The sequence below is a fragment of the Parambassis ranga genome, chromosome 12, assembly GCF_900634625.1.
Source record: "Parambassis ranga chromosome 12, fParRan2.1, whole genome shotgun sequence".
Taxonomy (NCBI): Eukaryota; Metazoa; Chordata; class Actinopteri; family Ambassidae; genus Parambassis; species Parambassis ranga.
Window position 1 is genome coordinate 16,390,969 of NC_041032.1, and position 14,783 is coordinate 16,405,751.

The window sequence follows — 14,783 nt, forward strand, 5'->3', positions numbered from 1 at the left end:
TCCCTCCCCCTGCTGGCAGTGAGAGACATTACACCAACACAAGCTTTAAATTTGTCTGAACATGAGCCCGGGGCCTTCCACAGCCGGCAGCGTGCCGTGCTCGCTGCTGATTAAACTCCTTTCATACCACGTTTCTGCTTCATCTGCAGCATAAAGCTGCACAAAGTTTCACACTTTAGCTTAGCATTAGATGCTAAAATGCTCCGCAGTGCAATAAGACCAAAGCACACTGGTGATGTGTTACAACAGCTCCTGTTATTGCACACACAGCTGAAACCAGGACATTTTTTTACAGTAAAACTCCAACAGTGATTACATAAAAACAAGCTGCTGTGCACAGATACAGTGTGGTTCAGAGCGGCGCCGTCCACACGCTGTAAAAAACATGAACAGTACAAACAGAATATAAAAAGCATGAGGAGATAAAATGCATTCAAACAGTCTCTCTGTGTGCTTCTTCCTTCATCCTTGGATGGAAAACAGATTCCAGATCTGTAGTAACATGTATGTATCTGACATGCTAACATGCTAACACGCTAGCTGAACAGATGCACACGTGTGCGTGAAGAAACACCAGCATCCGTAAACAGGAAGTCATCACCAACAGATCCTTTATTTAACGTCACAGTCCGGTCGTAGATCTAACGTATGCAATAAGTTAAATTCATATGGCTTCATATAGTATCTATATTTTATATTTCCTATGATTAATGGTCACAGCACACATTCGGGACCGTCCCCTCTGTGCACCAACATTTGTACAAAAAGTCCACCAGTGAAACAAACCCAGGTAATAATTTATATCCACCAGCCCTTCCTGCTGTATCTGTGTGAACACACCACACATCATCTCTGTTCTACGTGCCGCATTTCTACAAATTAAAGGTGGAGCACAGACAGCTCGCAGCTGATTGGACGACCTGCAGGTCACTGATGTACTTGCCTTTAAGCCCACGTGCTCAGAGATGTCTGTGCCTGTGAGGTAAAGCTCAGGGGATAGTGACACACACACACACACAGGATCAGGGCCCATGTTCAGACGCCGTGTGGTTTATATTGATAATCACCTGCTGTGTGACAGCTCTGAGGCAGGAAGTGGTTTGTTTGCTAGCAATGCTAACAATGCTAACAATGCTACTGTTGATCAGTTAGTGGCAGGAAGAGGGACACACCTCCTACTCCAACATGGCCGCCATATTTGTGTCTGTCTAATCTGTCCTGACCATGAAACCTCTGCCCCCTGCTGGCTGTATGTGTCAATGCTGCAGGACGAGTGTGTGTGTGTGTGTGTCTGACAACAAGCAAGTACATCAGTGAGACGGATGGATCAGTGAGCTACTTTAACTCATGAAGAACTGGTGAGACGTCTCCCTCGTCCTTTTGAGAGGCATGGACAGACAGTTCTGTCTGTCTGTCTGTCCATGCCTCTGGACCTGCCACCACAAACCTCCGTCAGAACCCGGCTCAGTGTCTGAGCAGCTGCCTCTTCTCTCTCCACAGGCTCTGCAGGATGCTGTAGCCCTGCTGCTGCTGCTCCTGGCTGCTCTGGCTCTGGGCGTGGTGGGGGTGGTGGGGGTGGTGGTTGTGGTGGTCATGGTGCCGGTTCTGCTGCTCGTTGCGGTGCCGTAGAGAGACGGACTTGTGGTAGGTGCCGGCTGAGAAGACGGACAGAGGAGTTAGAAGTGAAAACAGGCGTCGCACAGCCCGACAGACGGCGCAGGAGAGGGACACTCACGGCGCGTGCAGCTGACTTTGGGCGTGTCCCATTGGCCGTCGGCCCGGCAGCGTATGGTGGGGGCGTGTCTCTGGATGAAGCCCTGTTTGCAGTGGTAGCGGAGCAGGGTGTTGATCTCGTAGCGAGGCTTCATGGCTCCAAACACCCGAGCGTCCTTCACCACGGGCGGCTGTCCACACGACACTGGACGGTGGGAGACACACAGGCGGGGGCGGTGCAGCATGTGAACATCACCACTGACAGTTTATGTCTGTTTTCAGTAACATTTAGGGTTAATAAACTTTAGGACAGAAGGTCGAATTGTCTTCAACAAGCTTCACTGCCACTTTCACTGCCTATGTGCTTTACTCATGTGGCCACCAGAGGGCTCCAAATATATTCACCTCAATCATTCATCCTGAAATAACCTCTCTTTGTTTTGTTTTGCTGGTGATTACGGGGTTAAATCAGTGCCAACAAGGGAACCTTAACCATTACAGCCACAGGGGGGTTGCCTGGAGAAACAGCTGGTGAAATATCTTCACATATTTAAACATGTACGTGTTGGCCTCGACACACCAGGGGGCGCTGCAGCCAGCCAAAGCTTGGTTTTTATGACCTGTCTGTTACCTGTTCCCTTCTTGCAGGTGAAGGTCAGGTGGTAGTTGCAGGGCACGTCGTTCCACTGCCCGCCCTCGTGCCAGATCATCACCACACAGTCCTCTCCGGACTGGAAGAAGCTGTCCGGCTGGTTCGGCCTCCAGTGGTCGTATTGCTGTCAGAACACACAGTTAATGTTTACAATAAAAACAAACATGGCGGTTGTACCATCTTCAATGCACTTTGGAAAAAAAGCTCAGAATTTGAGACCCTAACCCCTGGAGGAGGGGGGGGGCAGCTTTTCTTCATCACATGTAATTCACAGAGGAGCCAGAGGGTGGAGCTGGCCTGCAGCTTTCTGCACATTCAGGTTGATGTGCACACACTGAGTGTGTGTCAGTGTGCAGACTCTCCACTCAGGGTGTGTCAACGATAACACATTACAACAACCCCCCCCCCTCCCAACAGTGTTGGGTTTCAGTTTGTCTCATCGTTAGCTCACATGCTCCAACAGCTGAGCGCTCCCAGTGGACACGCTGTGTGCGTGTGTGTGTGTGTGTGTGTGTGTCATCACTACATGCTGCACGGCTCAGCTGCACTCATGTAGGTCAAAGTTTCTGCACACTTTGGTTTAGCAGTGTTAGCATTAGCTGCTAATGGACTAACGTCCATTAATCGTTAAGTAAAGCATGTGTGGATCAGCAGATGGCTTCTTTGATTGACAGCTGTGGCTTCCTCCATCTTTGTTTCCAGCGTGAGTGTCTTACCAGCGGCCGGCCGTCCGTCCATCTGAAGTCCCTCTCAAACATCTTGTCGTTCAGGCCGATCCACTGGTAGTCGCTGCCCAGACCTGCGAAGCCAGAACAGCACCTGCTCAGGTGAGGAGCTCAGACATGATCTGTGGAACGCAGAGACGTCGATGACCCAACTCACGATTGACGAACAGCTGCTCCTCGTGCGACAGGACGCTGGCCAGGTGGGCCCCGTGCAGCCGGCACTCGCGCTCCGCCGCGTCCCACGTCCGCCGGTGTGTGAAGTACTTGTAGCAGTGCGACTGAAACTTCTGCCAGCCGAATCCACACACCTCAGTGTCTGCACAGAGGGACACACACACACATTTATCCTGACACAAAGCTGCTGGAACACTGAGCTCCTCATCAGTGTGTGTTGTTGTGGTCTGACCGAGGTCCAGCTGGGAATAAAGGCTGAATGAGCTCAGTAACACACACACACACACACAGTTGGACTTCATTAACTCTCACAAACATACAGTTGTCTACAGGTCACACACACACTTGGTTTGATACAGTGCTTTCTCATAATCAGCTCCCAGCTTTTGTGGAGCTCTGAGAACAATGGCTGTTTGTCTGTGTGGCTCCGCTGAGTTGCCAATAAAGTGGTGATGGAAAGTAGCTGTCGAGGCTTCGGGGTATTAGCCGTCGTCAGCCCGCCTCGTCTTAATCACCGAGCCGTGCGGCCACCTGGAGGGTCAGGTGAGGTCTCCTAATGAGCGCGGTCCGATCCGGCAGATGAAGGGGAGCCTGACAGAGGCGGCCTTCAGCTGACTCAGTGCCACACAGCTGCACAAGCTTTCTGGCAAAATAATACAGCAATTATCTGTTTTTTTCTGGTACTTTCCACTGGCAGAGAGCGACCAGAGGACAGCTGCTCCTCTGCACAGAGGAAAACTAGTCCCTCATTTACATCTCGGCAGTTTCTGCACACTGCCTCCATCCACACCAAGAACACTGCAGTTCCTTTAGAGCCCACTGGAGGGCCAGACCCTCAGAGAGTCAGTCTCCACAGGTCAGAGTCCAGCTCAGCTCCCCCTCTTTGTTCAAGCTTGGTTGGTAGGTGGAGTCAGATGCTGCGACCATGGCGACAGCAGAAGCCTCCAAAACCAGGGCAACATCACAACAACATATTTGGCGCCCCCCTGTGGCACAGTTATAGTTTAAAGCAGGAAACATGGAGGGAAGGTTTTCTGACTATTCACAACAAACGTAAACAACGTGTGGAGACATGCTGGACGGGTCGTGAAGCATTGAGGATAAGATGGCGCCGCTCTCACAGAGGACACACGTCCGCCTGGTGTGGCGACGACGTGCGAGCACGAGCTGCTTTAAACGGCTACCAGGGAGAAGATTTCTACGTGCACTTACTCACATGACCACAGGAGGGCGCACAGCTGCATCTTTTTATTGACCTCAGCTGTGTGGAAACACTTTAACCTTTCACATAAAAAACCCTAAATGAGGATTTAAACTAAACTGAGACAGTTCATTAAAACTTTCGTAAAAACATGAAGCTGCTCCAGCCGACTCCGCCTCAGCTCCAACAGTAAACAGCTACACTCAGTATCAGAAGCTGTTTCCACACATGCACACTTTTAATGTGTGAATGGAAACAGAGCTGCTGGAGCTGCCGTCAGGTTCCCGTTATGACTGCGCCACGATCGTCCTTTCATTTTCTGTTGCTCGCTGAGTATCATGGAAAATCCTCCATCAGCTGCTGAGTAATGACACAAATATTGGAGCAGAGGCTGCAGCCAGCTAATCTGCTGCAGAGCCGCCGCCCAGTGAGGAGGAACAGCTGAGGCCCCGAGACACTTCACACCATGTCTTTACCTGTTGTATGCTGAGGGACAAATCTCGCTTACATCCACGATGACATCACCTCCTGAAACCCCTGCTCTTATTTCTGATAATAACGGCGCTGACCTTGCTCGCAGAGCTCCCCGGTGTAGCTGGGCAGGCAGAGGCAGCTGAAGGAGTTGACCAAGTCCAGACAGGTGGCTCCATTCAGACACGGGTTCGACTGGCACTCGTCCACATCTGCAGACACACACACACACACAGGGCAGTGTTATTACACGTGTCTGTCAGCGCGGGGTCAGTGTGGGCGGGGCTAAAGGAGCGGCAGGTGCTGTACCTGTTTCACAGAGCGGCCCGGTGTATCCAGGTGCACAGACGCAGACGCTCTGCACACCTCTCCTGAAGCAGGAGCCTCCGTTCTGACACACACTGACGGAGCACGGCAGCAGACCTGCAGGGAGACACACACGTCATCGTCACCCTCATCGGCCTCTCAACCAATCAGCAGTGAGCATACAGAGAACATGATCGCTGTGTCCAAGCTCGTCAGGCTGCATTCCCATAATGCTTCACTCTGCTTACACACAGAGCTGCACGGACGCTAATCATAACTCCGCCTTTAGTTGTAGCTACAGATGAAGCGCCGCTGAATCCAAGGTTCGTTTTTCTCACTCAGTTTAAGACCTGAAGGTTTTTTATGGCAGAGAAACGTGAGAATCGTCCTCCGGGAGCCTGTGGGCGGCTCCAGCAGGAGAATCACTAACGCACATGTGCAAAACCCAGCAGCTAGAAGCCATTCTGGCTCGTGCTCGCCAGCAGAGCGGGCGCGTTGTCTGAAATAAATCTATGGCCTGAGTCCAACCTGAAATATGCAGGCGGACACGCCAACGACAGGCCGAGGAACAAAAGCTACAGAACAGACGGCTGTTTGTGTGACGGGGACGCGGAGGTACGGCTGCTCTTAGCGTTTGTCCGTCGTGTCCCAGTGAAGCGCGGTGGGTGGCGCGGCTGGAGGCGGAGCAGACACTGCAGCTGTTGATTCAGAACACTGGAGGTGGAGGAGAAGTGTGTGGCTGCCAGGTACCTCTGATGTCCACGGTGCTGGCCTCCACTGGCTGCTCCGTGACCGCGGCCTGTTCGGGTAACCGAGGGTGGGCCTCCACCAGGGAGGGGAGGATCCCGTTGTCGTAGTCCTCATCAGGTAGAAAGGAGGCGGAGGGGTCGGGGATCAGAGCCCAGTCAGGGATGGACTGTGTGCTTTTTTCAAAGGTGTAGAGGGGCGGTGAAGTGGAGAATGTGGTCTGGAATGGAGAGGAGGTGGTGGGGTGCTCGGCGGTGTCCTGGTCGGACAGGGTGGAGGGTTTCCCCGCGGCGGTGCTGGTGGTGGTTTGGTCTCTGTGTGTCACAGCTGCCACGGCGGGCAGAGCGGTGCCCGGCTCGGCCTGCTCTCCTGACGGCTCGCCCTCTCCGGACAGCTGCTCTGGACCTGAACCCGGTGGGAGCTGCTGGGTGTGGAGGGTGGAGTAAACCGGCGCAGTTGTGCTGGTGAGACTCGGCGTCTCTGGTGGGTAGACATCCTGCCCTGAGACCTCGTCCTCTCCAGAGGCAGAGGCCTCGGTGTCCTCCGCCTGTGCCTGCGTGGTGGTCTCCTCCGACTTTGTGTGGGGGGTCAGAGTCGGAGGCTCCGTCCCGCCAATCTCCGTCTCATCGGTCATCACTCCGCTCTGCTGTCCTGCGGCCGGGGTGGGCAGAGCACCATCTGCAGACGCTTCAGCGGGACGTCCTCCAGAGCCCTTCATGTCCTCATGTCCATGAGCTGAGGCGGTGGGGGTGTGTGGGGTGGTGGTCTCCTCTGCGTGGATTTCTATCAGTCCGTAGTCAAACGGGGCCCGTTCCTCCCCCCTCTCCTCACCCCCCTCCTCAACAAGCACAGGGGTGGCGGTCTCAAACTGATCCCCTCTGGCCTCCTCCGGCTGCTCCGGAGCAAACGTCACCTGGACGGATCAGAAGAAGAAGACGAGTGAATAAAGGAGCGTTTCTGTGTTGACCTGAGCCTCAAAGACCTGTACCTCGTGTTTCCCGTTGACGAAGCTGACCATCGGGGGCAGAGTGATGGGGGACGCCTCCAGAAGATCGGAGTCGCCGCTGCCCTGAACAGCTTCACTGGTCACCTGTGTGAGGTCGGTGAACTGGGGGAAGAGGGGCAAGGAGCCGTTCCGAGGCTGGTTCAAGATGTCCAGGACCTGTTCGACTAGCGACAGAGAGAGATTCAGACCTCATGAACTTTAAACTTCAGACTCTAGACTCATCAGCGTCATCTGCAACCTCACCAGTAGATGGCACTGAAACCTTCACACTGCTGCTTTAACAAAGTTTTAAACGACAAATGAATCATTACATCATTTTGTGGCCTGTGGGGTGGCCCTCAACCCAACCGCTGGACAACCCTGAGTTTCGTACAACACCACATGACCAGTGTGAGTCTGTGGGCCTCAACAAAGACGCACAAAAATATAACGCTGCCATGAGTGACAAACTGATAAAAACGACCACAGAACTACACAAAACTCTCATGATCCAACAGGATCAGCTGATTCTAATCTATCATGATGTTCCTACTTGTGCACAAGCCCCCTGAGCTCTCGGGCCCCTGGGCCTGATCTCAGTAAGCCTGCTCAGTGTAATCCATCCTCAGCAGAGAGACAGGAAGGAAGTGTCTGTAACACTGCCAGCTCCCCGGGGAGACGACAACTACACTTAACTGTTGGTGGTTTGCTGCTGACTACAGATATTCACTCCACCCTCACCACTCTGTGTGTGTGTGTGTCTCTGCTGCTCTCCCAGTGGAGTCGCTGTGATGTGTTTACAGTATGTTAGCTACACAACTGGCTGCACACATGACTGACTTCAGAGTTTCCACATCTGGCTCTGCACACTGTGTGTGTGTGTGTGTTTCCCACTGACACAACAAACAATGCTCCATCACCTGATGGCTGCAGAGTGATGGCACGACGTCACTGAACTCTGATATGTTTCCTGTAATGTAAAGTCCTCCATCGCCATGGAAACAGCACAGAACCTGAGCACCATGTGCTCCACACATGCACATTTGACGGCTGCAGGTCAGACAGAGACTCTCTGAATGTTGGTCATGTGACCTCACATGTGAGTCCTGGACTCTTTGTGGATTATAAACTGATGAGGTGTTTTAATCTGAGACCTGGTTGGATGTTCACCACCACCTCCACCACCTTTACTCACCCGACTGATTCTTGCTGTGCACGTTGACGATGATGACGTGGACCGGCGGTTTTCCTGAAGAGTCTCCGTCTAGAGGGACAGCCAGAGACTCCAGGTCAAATGTGGGTATAGGTCCAGGAGTGACGTCCTCTTTAAAAACCACGGCGGGCAGCCGGCTGTCCTCTGTGGCTCCTGGTTCTGGTGTGGGGGTCTGTGGAGTGTCCGGCGATGCTGTGACTTTCAGCAGCCAGCTCGGCCTGGTCGGGGCTTCAGCCCCATCAGAGCTGCCGGCCTCCCCGCTGCTGCTGACCTCGCCTCGGCCCGACGCCCCCCGGCCGCCCTCCTCCTCAGGTAATGTCGAGGTGCGGGGGCTTTGAGCGGGTGGTGGGTAACGGCGGCAGCTGCACTGGCATCAGAGTGTCTCCTCTCCCTGGCACAGACTCCACCATGCCCCTGTTGTCAAAGTCTTTGACGTCATAGTCTTCTTCTAATGTGGGGGTGGGGGTCTCAGGGGCCGTGGTGTGGGCTGAGGCGAGGTCCGGTCCTCCTGTGAGAGGAGCAGCAGAGGTGCTGGACTCTGCTGGACTCGGGGTCGTCGGCTCTGGAAGTTTAGCTGTAAGAGGAAAAAGAGAAATAAGATGTTACAGTCACCTCATTAATATTCAGATGTTTCATCTTTATGTTGATTTCAATTTATTTTTAAGGGAGATTAAAATATTTGGGGTTATTTTGTAATTTTGTAGATATCTGGAAACTTTAACCAATCAGATCACAGAGCAGAATCTCTAACAGCTAGCACGTAGCCGTTAGCAGGTGTGTGGAGGACTCTTGTGTCTCTGTGAGGACTCTCAGAGACACAAGAGTCCTCCACACACCTCGTCTCACAGGCAACAGCAGATGTAAATATTTCTGCCAAAGGCTACATGATGTGACGTCAGCGATGGCTGACGGAGGAGGCAGAAACTCCACAGGCTGCAGCTTTAACCCATGACGGTGCGATGAAGTCAGCATCATCAGTCTATCAGTCATGTCATGAGTCATTCAAAAGAAAACCGTGCTATCTGGAAAACGCTAACCGTGTTAGCTCACAGCAGGCTATAAAAGGACATGTTGGATTTCTGAAACATGAAGTCACCGGTTCAGAAAAAGAACTCCTGCAGGCGTCCAGAGAGGAGGAGCGGAGGAACGGACCTAATCCATAGCTGTGAATCTGAACAGAGACTCTTACAAGCTGACTCCATCAGCCGAGTCACAGGAAGTAAACACACTGCTGAACATGGGCGCTCTGCGTCTGTGATGCTCACACTGATCTCCAACCTGTACCATGTGACACACACACAGACACACACACACACACAATGCTGCCCTTTGTGCGCCTCAGGCTGAGTTCATATAGTTTGTGTCTGGGGAGAAAGCACGTCACTGACATAATGCTTCAATAAACAGGGAGTAAGTGACTCCCCCAAACCCCCCCACCCCTCCCAGGTCACCTCCCTGCTGGCTTTCAGAGGTATGTATGGGTGGATGAGAAGGGGGGGGTCCATGTCTCCCTCTTCTTCTCATAAAGCAAAAACTAACTCACAGCAGAACGTTGTTCTGTGTGATTAAAGCTTCAGTGCTGAATGTTTGTCTCCCCCTGCTGGCAGAATTACTGTGATGAAGGTCAGCACAGCCTGTGGACGTCACCCTGTGGTCCTGCAGTGTTTCCGCTGTAGGTGCTTCCTGCCTGCAGACTTGGGGCATTGACTTCGGTCCGCTCTGCTCTCTTCGCACCGTGAAGGAGACCCAGGCGGCGAGCTGAGCCTGCCCAGATATGATGTCATGTGTTTGGCGAGCTGCAGCCATCTGGCCCTCATGTTGGCCCTCATGCTGTCACTGAGCTGTACATTAACTCTGAAAGTACCTGAACACTGCCAGCCTGCCAAACTGCTGCTTCACCTCCCTGTGTTCTAAAGATGATGCTCATGCTCATGCTCCTCCTCGTCCTCCTCCTCCTCCTCCTCCTCCTCCTCCTCCTCCTCCTCCTCCTCCTCCTCCTCCTCCTCCTCCTCCTCCTCCCTCTGTCTGTCTGTCTGTCTGTCTGTCTGTCTGTCTGTCTGCCTCTGGGCCGGGTCCAGCTGTAAGACATTAAGGACCTGTTTCTGCTCTATCTGTGTTGGAGAGCATATGTTGGGTTTTCCCCTCATAAAGGAGTGTGCCCCACCATAAACACAGTTTACTCTCCTCCCAGTTGTTCCCTCTGTTAGCACGTCTTCATGCTGGAACACATCTCAGAGTCTGTGTGTCGGTCGGTTCTGTTCTGATAGTTCTAAATTTATTCATCCTGAGTATCCCACGGTGCACAAAACCAAACAAACCCTCATTAAATCATCACCAGAAACATCGCCCACAAACCTGATGGATCTCCAGACGACTCACCGGATCCCGGTTCTTGTGAAATACTGGACAACTGAAACCCCCAGAACCGGGCCGTATCTATTATTAAATCACAAGCCGCCTCCACAGTTTGGAGAGCAGCGTGGGACATGAACAACGATCTGTGACTGCTGACAATCCTCACTGAAAGAACCTGGAAGAATCATCAGTCTGTGAACGTCCGGACTGTCCCTGAATGCATCAAATCAGACAGTGGTTCACTCTGAAAATCAAAGCTTCTACCAACAAGACTCAGTAAAAACTAAAGTCCTGTCCTCCTCAGCACCCAGCAGGACGCCATGATGGAGTCACATGGGAGCAGCAGTCACATGACCAACACTCAGAGAGTCTCTGTCTGACCTGCAGCTTCCTGCAGCTGATCTCTGTCTGAACCTGAGTGATTCTGCACACACACATGCATGGGTTCAGCCAGCAGTGGGGGGGGGTCAAAGGTCAAACATCTGGGAACCAAACGTGTGGTCAGAGAGAGCAGAGAGTGAGCGGGTGGTGTATCAGTGTGTCTGCCTCACCCTTGAAGCAGTAGGCCCCGTGCCGGTCGGTGGGGTCCGGGAAGCCGGTCTGGTTTTCGTACTTGTACAGTGTTCTGACGCCCAGCAGGCCGCCTCCACACTGCAGCCTGGGGATGGTGATGGGGTAGCGGACGCTGCCATCAGAGAGCCAGCCGTGGTCGCAGCGGTTCAGCCCTGCCCTCCAGGCGGCGTACAGGTGACCGGGTGACGCCAACACGGCGTCGTGTTTCTCACACTCCTCCTTGGCCTGCTGCCAGGTGAGCTTCACAGTGATGGACTGAGGATAGAAGACCTCACCTGAGACACACAGAGACAAGCTTCAGACATTATGCTAAGCTAGGCTAACCACATCCTGACTGACGGTCTGCCTCTCACCGTGCAGTCTGTCCACGTAGCAGTACACGTCGTACTTCTCTGTGGGGTCCCGGAGGCCGTACGTCCTCACTCCAGACCGGCTCAGCAGATCCCCTGCACAGCCGGGGCGCGGCGCTGTGATCGGATATCTGAGAAACAACAATGATCATTTGTCTTTGTCTCAAATAATTAAAAAGAAATGTTTGTGTTTTTGCAGTGAACTCGTGTGAGCGCACCTGACCGACTGGTCGGCGAGCCAGCCTGCATCACACTGATCCAAGCCGTCCTCGAACGCAGCCTGGAGCTGTGCAGGTGTCGCGATGGAGGCGTCAGCGCGGCGACACGCCTCCACAGCTGCAGAGAAGTCCAGAGAGTAGCGGCTGGTTTTAGCTCTGTAGTGGAAGACGACACCTGAGGAGGGACAGACAGCAGAGACGTCTGAATATTCTCTGACCCTGTGAAGAGGGTCCAGCTCTACCTGAGACCCAGCACAGGTCCGTCATGTTGGAAACAATATTATAGAAAAATGTGTAGAAACAAAGGTTCCTGCTGCTTGCTGACAGTTTGATTTGGACACAGTGGAGGCCTGTCTGTCTCCTGCTCATGTTTCACAGTCATTTAGACCACATCAGATTACAGCAGCTGAACCTGGATGTCTGTTCAGAAACCGGAGGCGTCCTCCTCAGACTGAGAGGAGCTGTCATTAGGACAGTTTCTCCTCTGCGCCCTGGCAGCGCTGCAGGAGGTCCTGAATGGAAGTCTGAGCTGGTGAAGGGACAGCTGTGTGTCCGTCACAGGGAGCGTCTTTGTGCGGAGCTGCCCCACAAAGAGCCCTGTTCAGTGTTAATGTGGAATCTGTCTGGAAGTGGGCGGGTGGATGAACTGTTTCCACTGGATGAACTCTGATCAGCGACCCCACCCAGACTGAAAGGAGCAGATTGTGTTTCTACATGATGGGACTGTCAGAGCCTGCATGTTCCAGGTGACACCTCCAGCTCTGATGGAGGGAGAGTGTGTGTGAGTGAGTGTGTGTTACCAGTGACGTTGAGGCTGATGGTGTCCTGCGTGTCCTCCATCCCACGCATCACCTCACAGCGGTACATCCCCGCATCGCTCGCCCTCAGCTTCACCATCATCAGTGAGGCGTCACCCACCGACAGCGGGTGGCTGGGCACCGACACCCTGCCCCTGAACTCCTGCCCCACCTTCACCACGCCTCTCTGTGCCACCAGCACCACCTTCTCCTGCTGCTGCCCGTCCAGTTTGGTCCACTTGATGCGGAGCTCCTCGTTGGGGCTCGGGCTGGGAGTGGCTGCGGGCGCGGTGGGCGGGGCATCTGTGGGAGAATCTGGTCTTATGGAGAAGTGGCAGGGCAGCAACACCCTGCCGGCCAGAGAGCCCACAGCAGACCGGGCCTTCTCCATCCTCATGGTCGCCTGTGGAGCTGGAGGAAGACAGGAAGCAGATTATAGAAGCTGGACAGACTGTGATGGAGGAGGAGGGGGAGGAGGAGGAGGACTCACCTGACTGAGGACGAGCCAAACACAGACACACAAGACAGAGCAGGTGTGTGAGGGCGGGGCCAAACATCTGTGCAAAAAGACCGGAGGTCAATGACAAGTCTTTAATTTGTGTTTCTGTACGTTTCATTTCACAAATCACAATAAAAAATAAAACCTGTACACTGTGTAAATAAATTAAGCAGGTTCATCAATACCTGAAGTTCAGAAACATTCAGCTTCACAACCTTTCACTGTAAAAACCTGGATGTGTGTAGTTATAAATAGAGAACAACATTCTCCATCATTAAAGTTATGAAAAATACATGAGAAGAAAATACAAGGAAAAAACACGGATAAACAAACAGTCACTAAAGTGATTCATTAAAAACTCGAGCACAAAAAAGAAAGAAGCAAAGCAAAAACATCTCAAACACTGTTCACAGTGTAGAGTACTGCCATTCACCTGAGGGGGCAGCACTTTGTAAAAGCAGTTTTATCAAAGAACGATCATAAGAGTCGACTGATCAATCAACTTATAAATAAAAAGAGCCGCCATCTTTCCACCTGACGCCACATTCCATCACTGTGGTGACCCAGCAGCAGCTTTGATTATTCAAAATGCTCCAAACAGCTGCAAACTGTCCTCCTGACTGACTCACACACACACACACACACACACACACACACACACACACACACACACACACACACACACACACACACACACACACTCACACACACACAGAGGAGTCCACCGTCGTGTGTGTGTAGTTTCAACATGAAGTAAAAACAGCTGCTTTAGCTGACGCTCCAGCACTGAGACTCCTGCAGATGTGCAGTCACAGCTGAGCTGATAACACTTATCAATACTTATCATTGATCAGCTGTCAGAGGAGCTTAAAGAGTGTCACACTTATCATCAGCCTCAGCTTCCATCAGTGTGGGAACATTCCTGACCACCCAAACAATCTTCCTCTCACTCTTCCTCACTCAGAGTAACACACACACACACTCTTCCTCACTCAGAGTAACACACACACACACTCTTCCTCACTCAGAGTAACACACACACACACTCTTCCTCACTCAGAGTAACACACACACACACACTCTTCCTCACTCAGAGTAACACACACACACACTCTTCCTCACTCAGAGTAACACACACACACACTCTTCCTCACTCAGAGTAACACACACACTCTTCCTCACTCAGAGTAACACACACACTCTTCCTCACTCAGAGTAACACACACACACACTCTTCCTCACTCAGAGTAACACACACACACACTCTTCCTCACTCAGTCTGAATGGTTATAAAACTTCTTACCTTTTCACCCGTGTGTTTAAAAAGCCACAGAAATCCAGCTGACTCGTCAGTTTTTATCACCTGAAACGTTCCTAAGGAAACTCCAGCAGCTGCTCTCAGATGTCCTCCTCCACCTCTCAGCACTGCCTGCAAGTTCAAATCCACTTTACACCCGCTATTATCCAGACATGAGGAAGAGGAGGAGCGCGAAGGCCCGACTGTACACCGCCCCACACACAGGAGAGAGAGAGAGAGAGAGAGAGAGTGTGTGTGTGGATGGAGGAAGTGAAACAGGGAAAGCCTGAGTGGGTGGGGAGTCAGCAAGGAGAAGTGAGGGAGTGGGAGAGAGACACAAAGAGGGGGAGAGAGCGGGGGTGTCAAATAAATAAAGGGAGGTTCCAGTGATCTGGCAGTGAAGGCAGCAGCCCTGACTGATTTAAGAGTGTTCCTGAAGCCTACATTTCCCATAATCCAACTGGAGCTGCTCTGTCCATCACTCACGTTTAAACATGAGTCTGTGTC

At 52.4% G+C, this 14,783-nt stretch overlaps 1 protein-coding gene across 2 annotated transcripts; it reads right to left on the reverse strand.

Annotated features, from left to right (window-relative positions):
* Positions 1–236: 236 nt before the first annotated feature.
* On the reverse strand, positions 237–14,747 carry vcanb (versican b). Of its 2 annotated transcripts, XM_028417597.1 has the most exons (13): positions 14,283–14,747; positions 12,971–13,037; positions 12,484–12,891; positions 11,684–11,858; positions 11,469–11,596; positions 11,094–11,390; positions 5,246–5,359; positions 5,035–5,148; positions 3,248–3,406; positions 3,082–3,164; positions 2,345–2,489; positions 1,736–1,918; positions 237–1,655 (listed from the first exon to the last, which is right to left on the reverse strand). In XM_028417597.1, the coding sequence occupies exons 1-13, from the start codon at positions 14,727–14,729 to the stop codon at positions 1,465–1,467; spliced, it is 2,511 nt and encodes an 836-aa protein (XP_028273398.1). In that variant the 5' UTR covers positions 14,730–14,747; the 3' UTR covers positions 237–1,464. The 2 variants fall into 2 exon arrangements, with proteins under 2 accessions (XP_028273398.1, XP_028273397.1); XM_028417596.1 differs by lacking the exons at positions 11,469–11,596; positions 11,684–11,858; positions 12,484–12,891; positions 12,971–13,037; positions 14,283–14,747 and adding exons at positions 5,993–6,902; positions 6,978–7,159; positions 8,170–8,458; positions 8,693–8,761 and having other exon boundaries at positions 11,094–11,365.
* Positions 14,748–14,783: the final 36 nt, after the last annotated feature.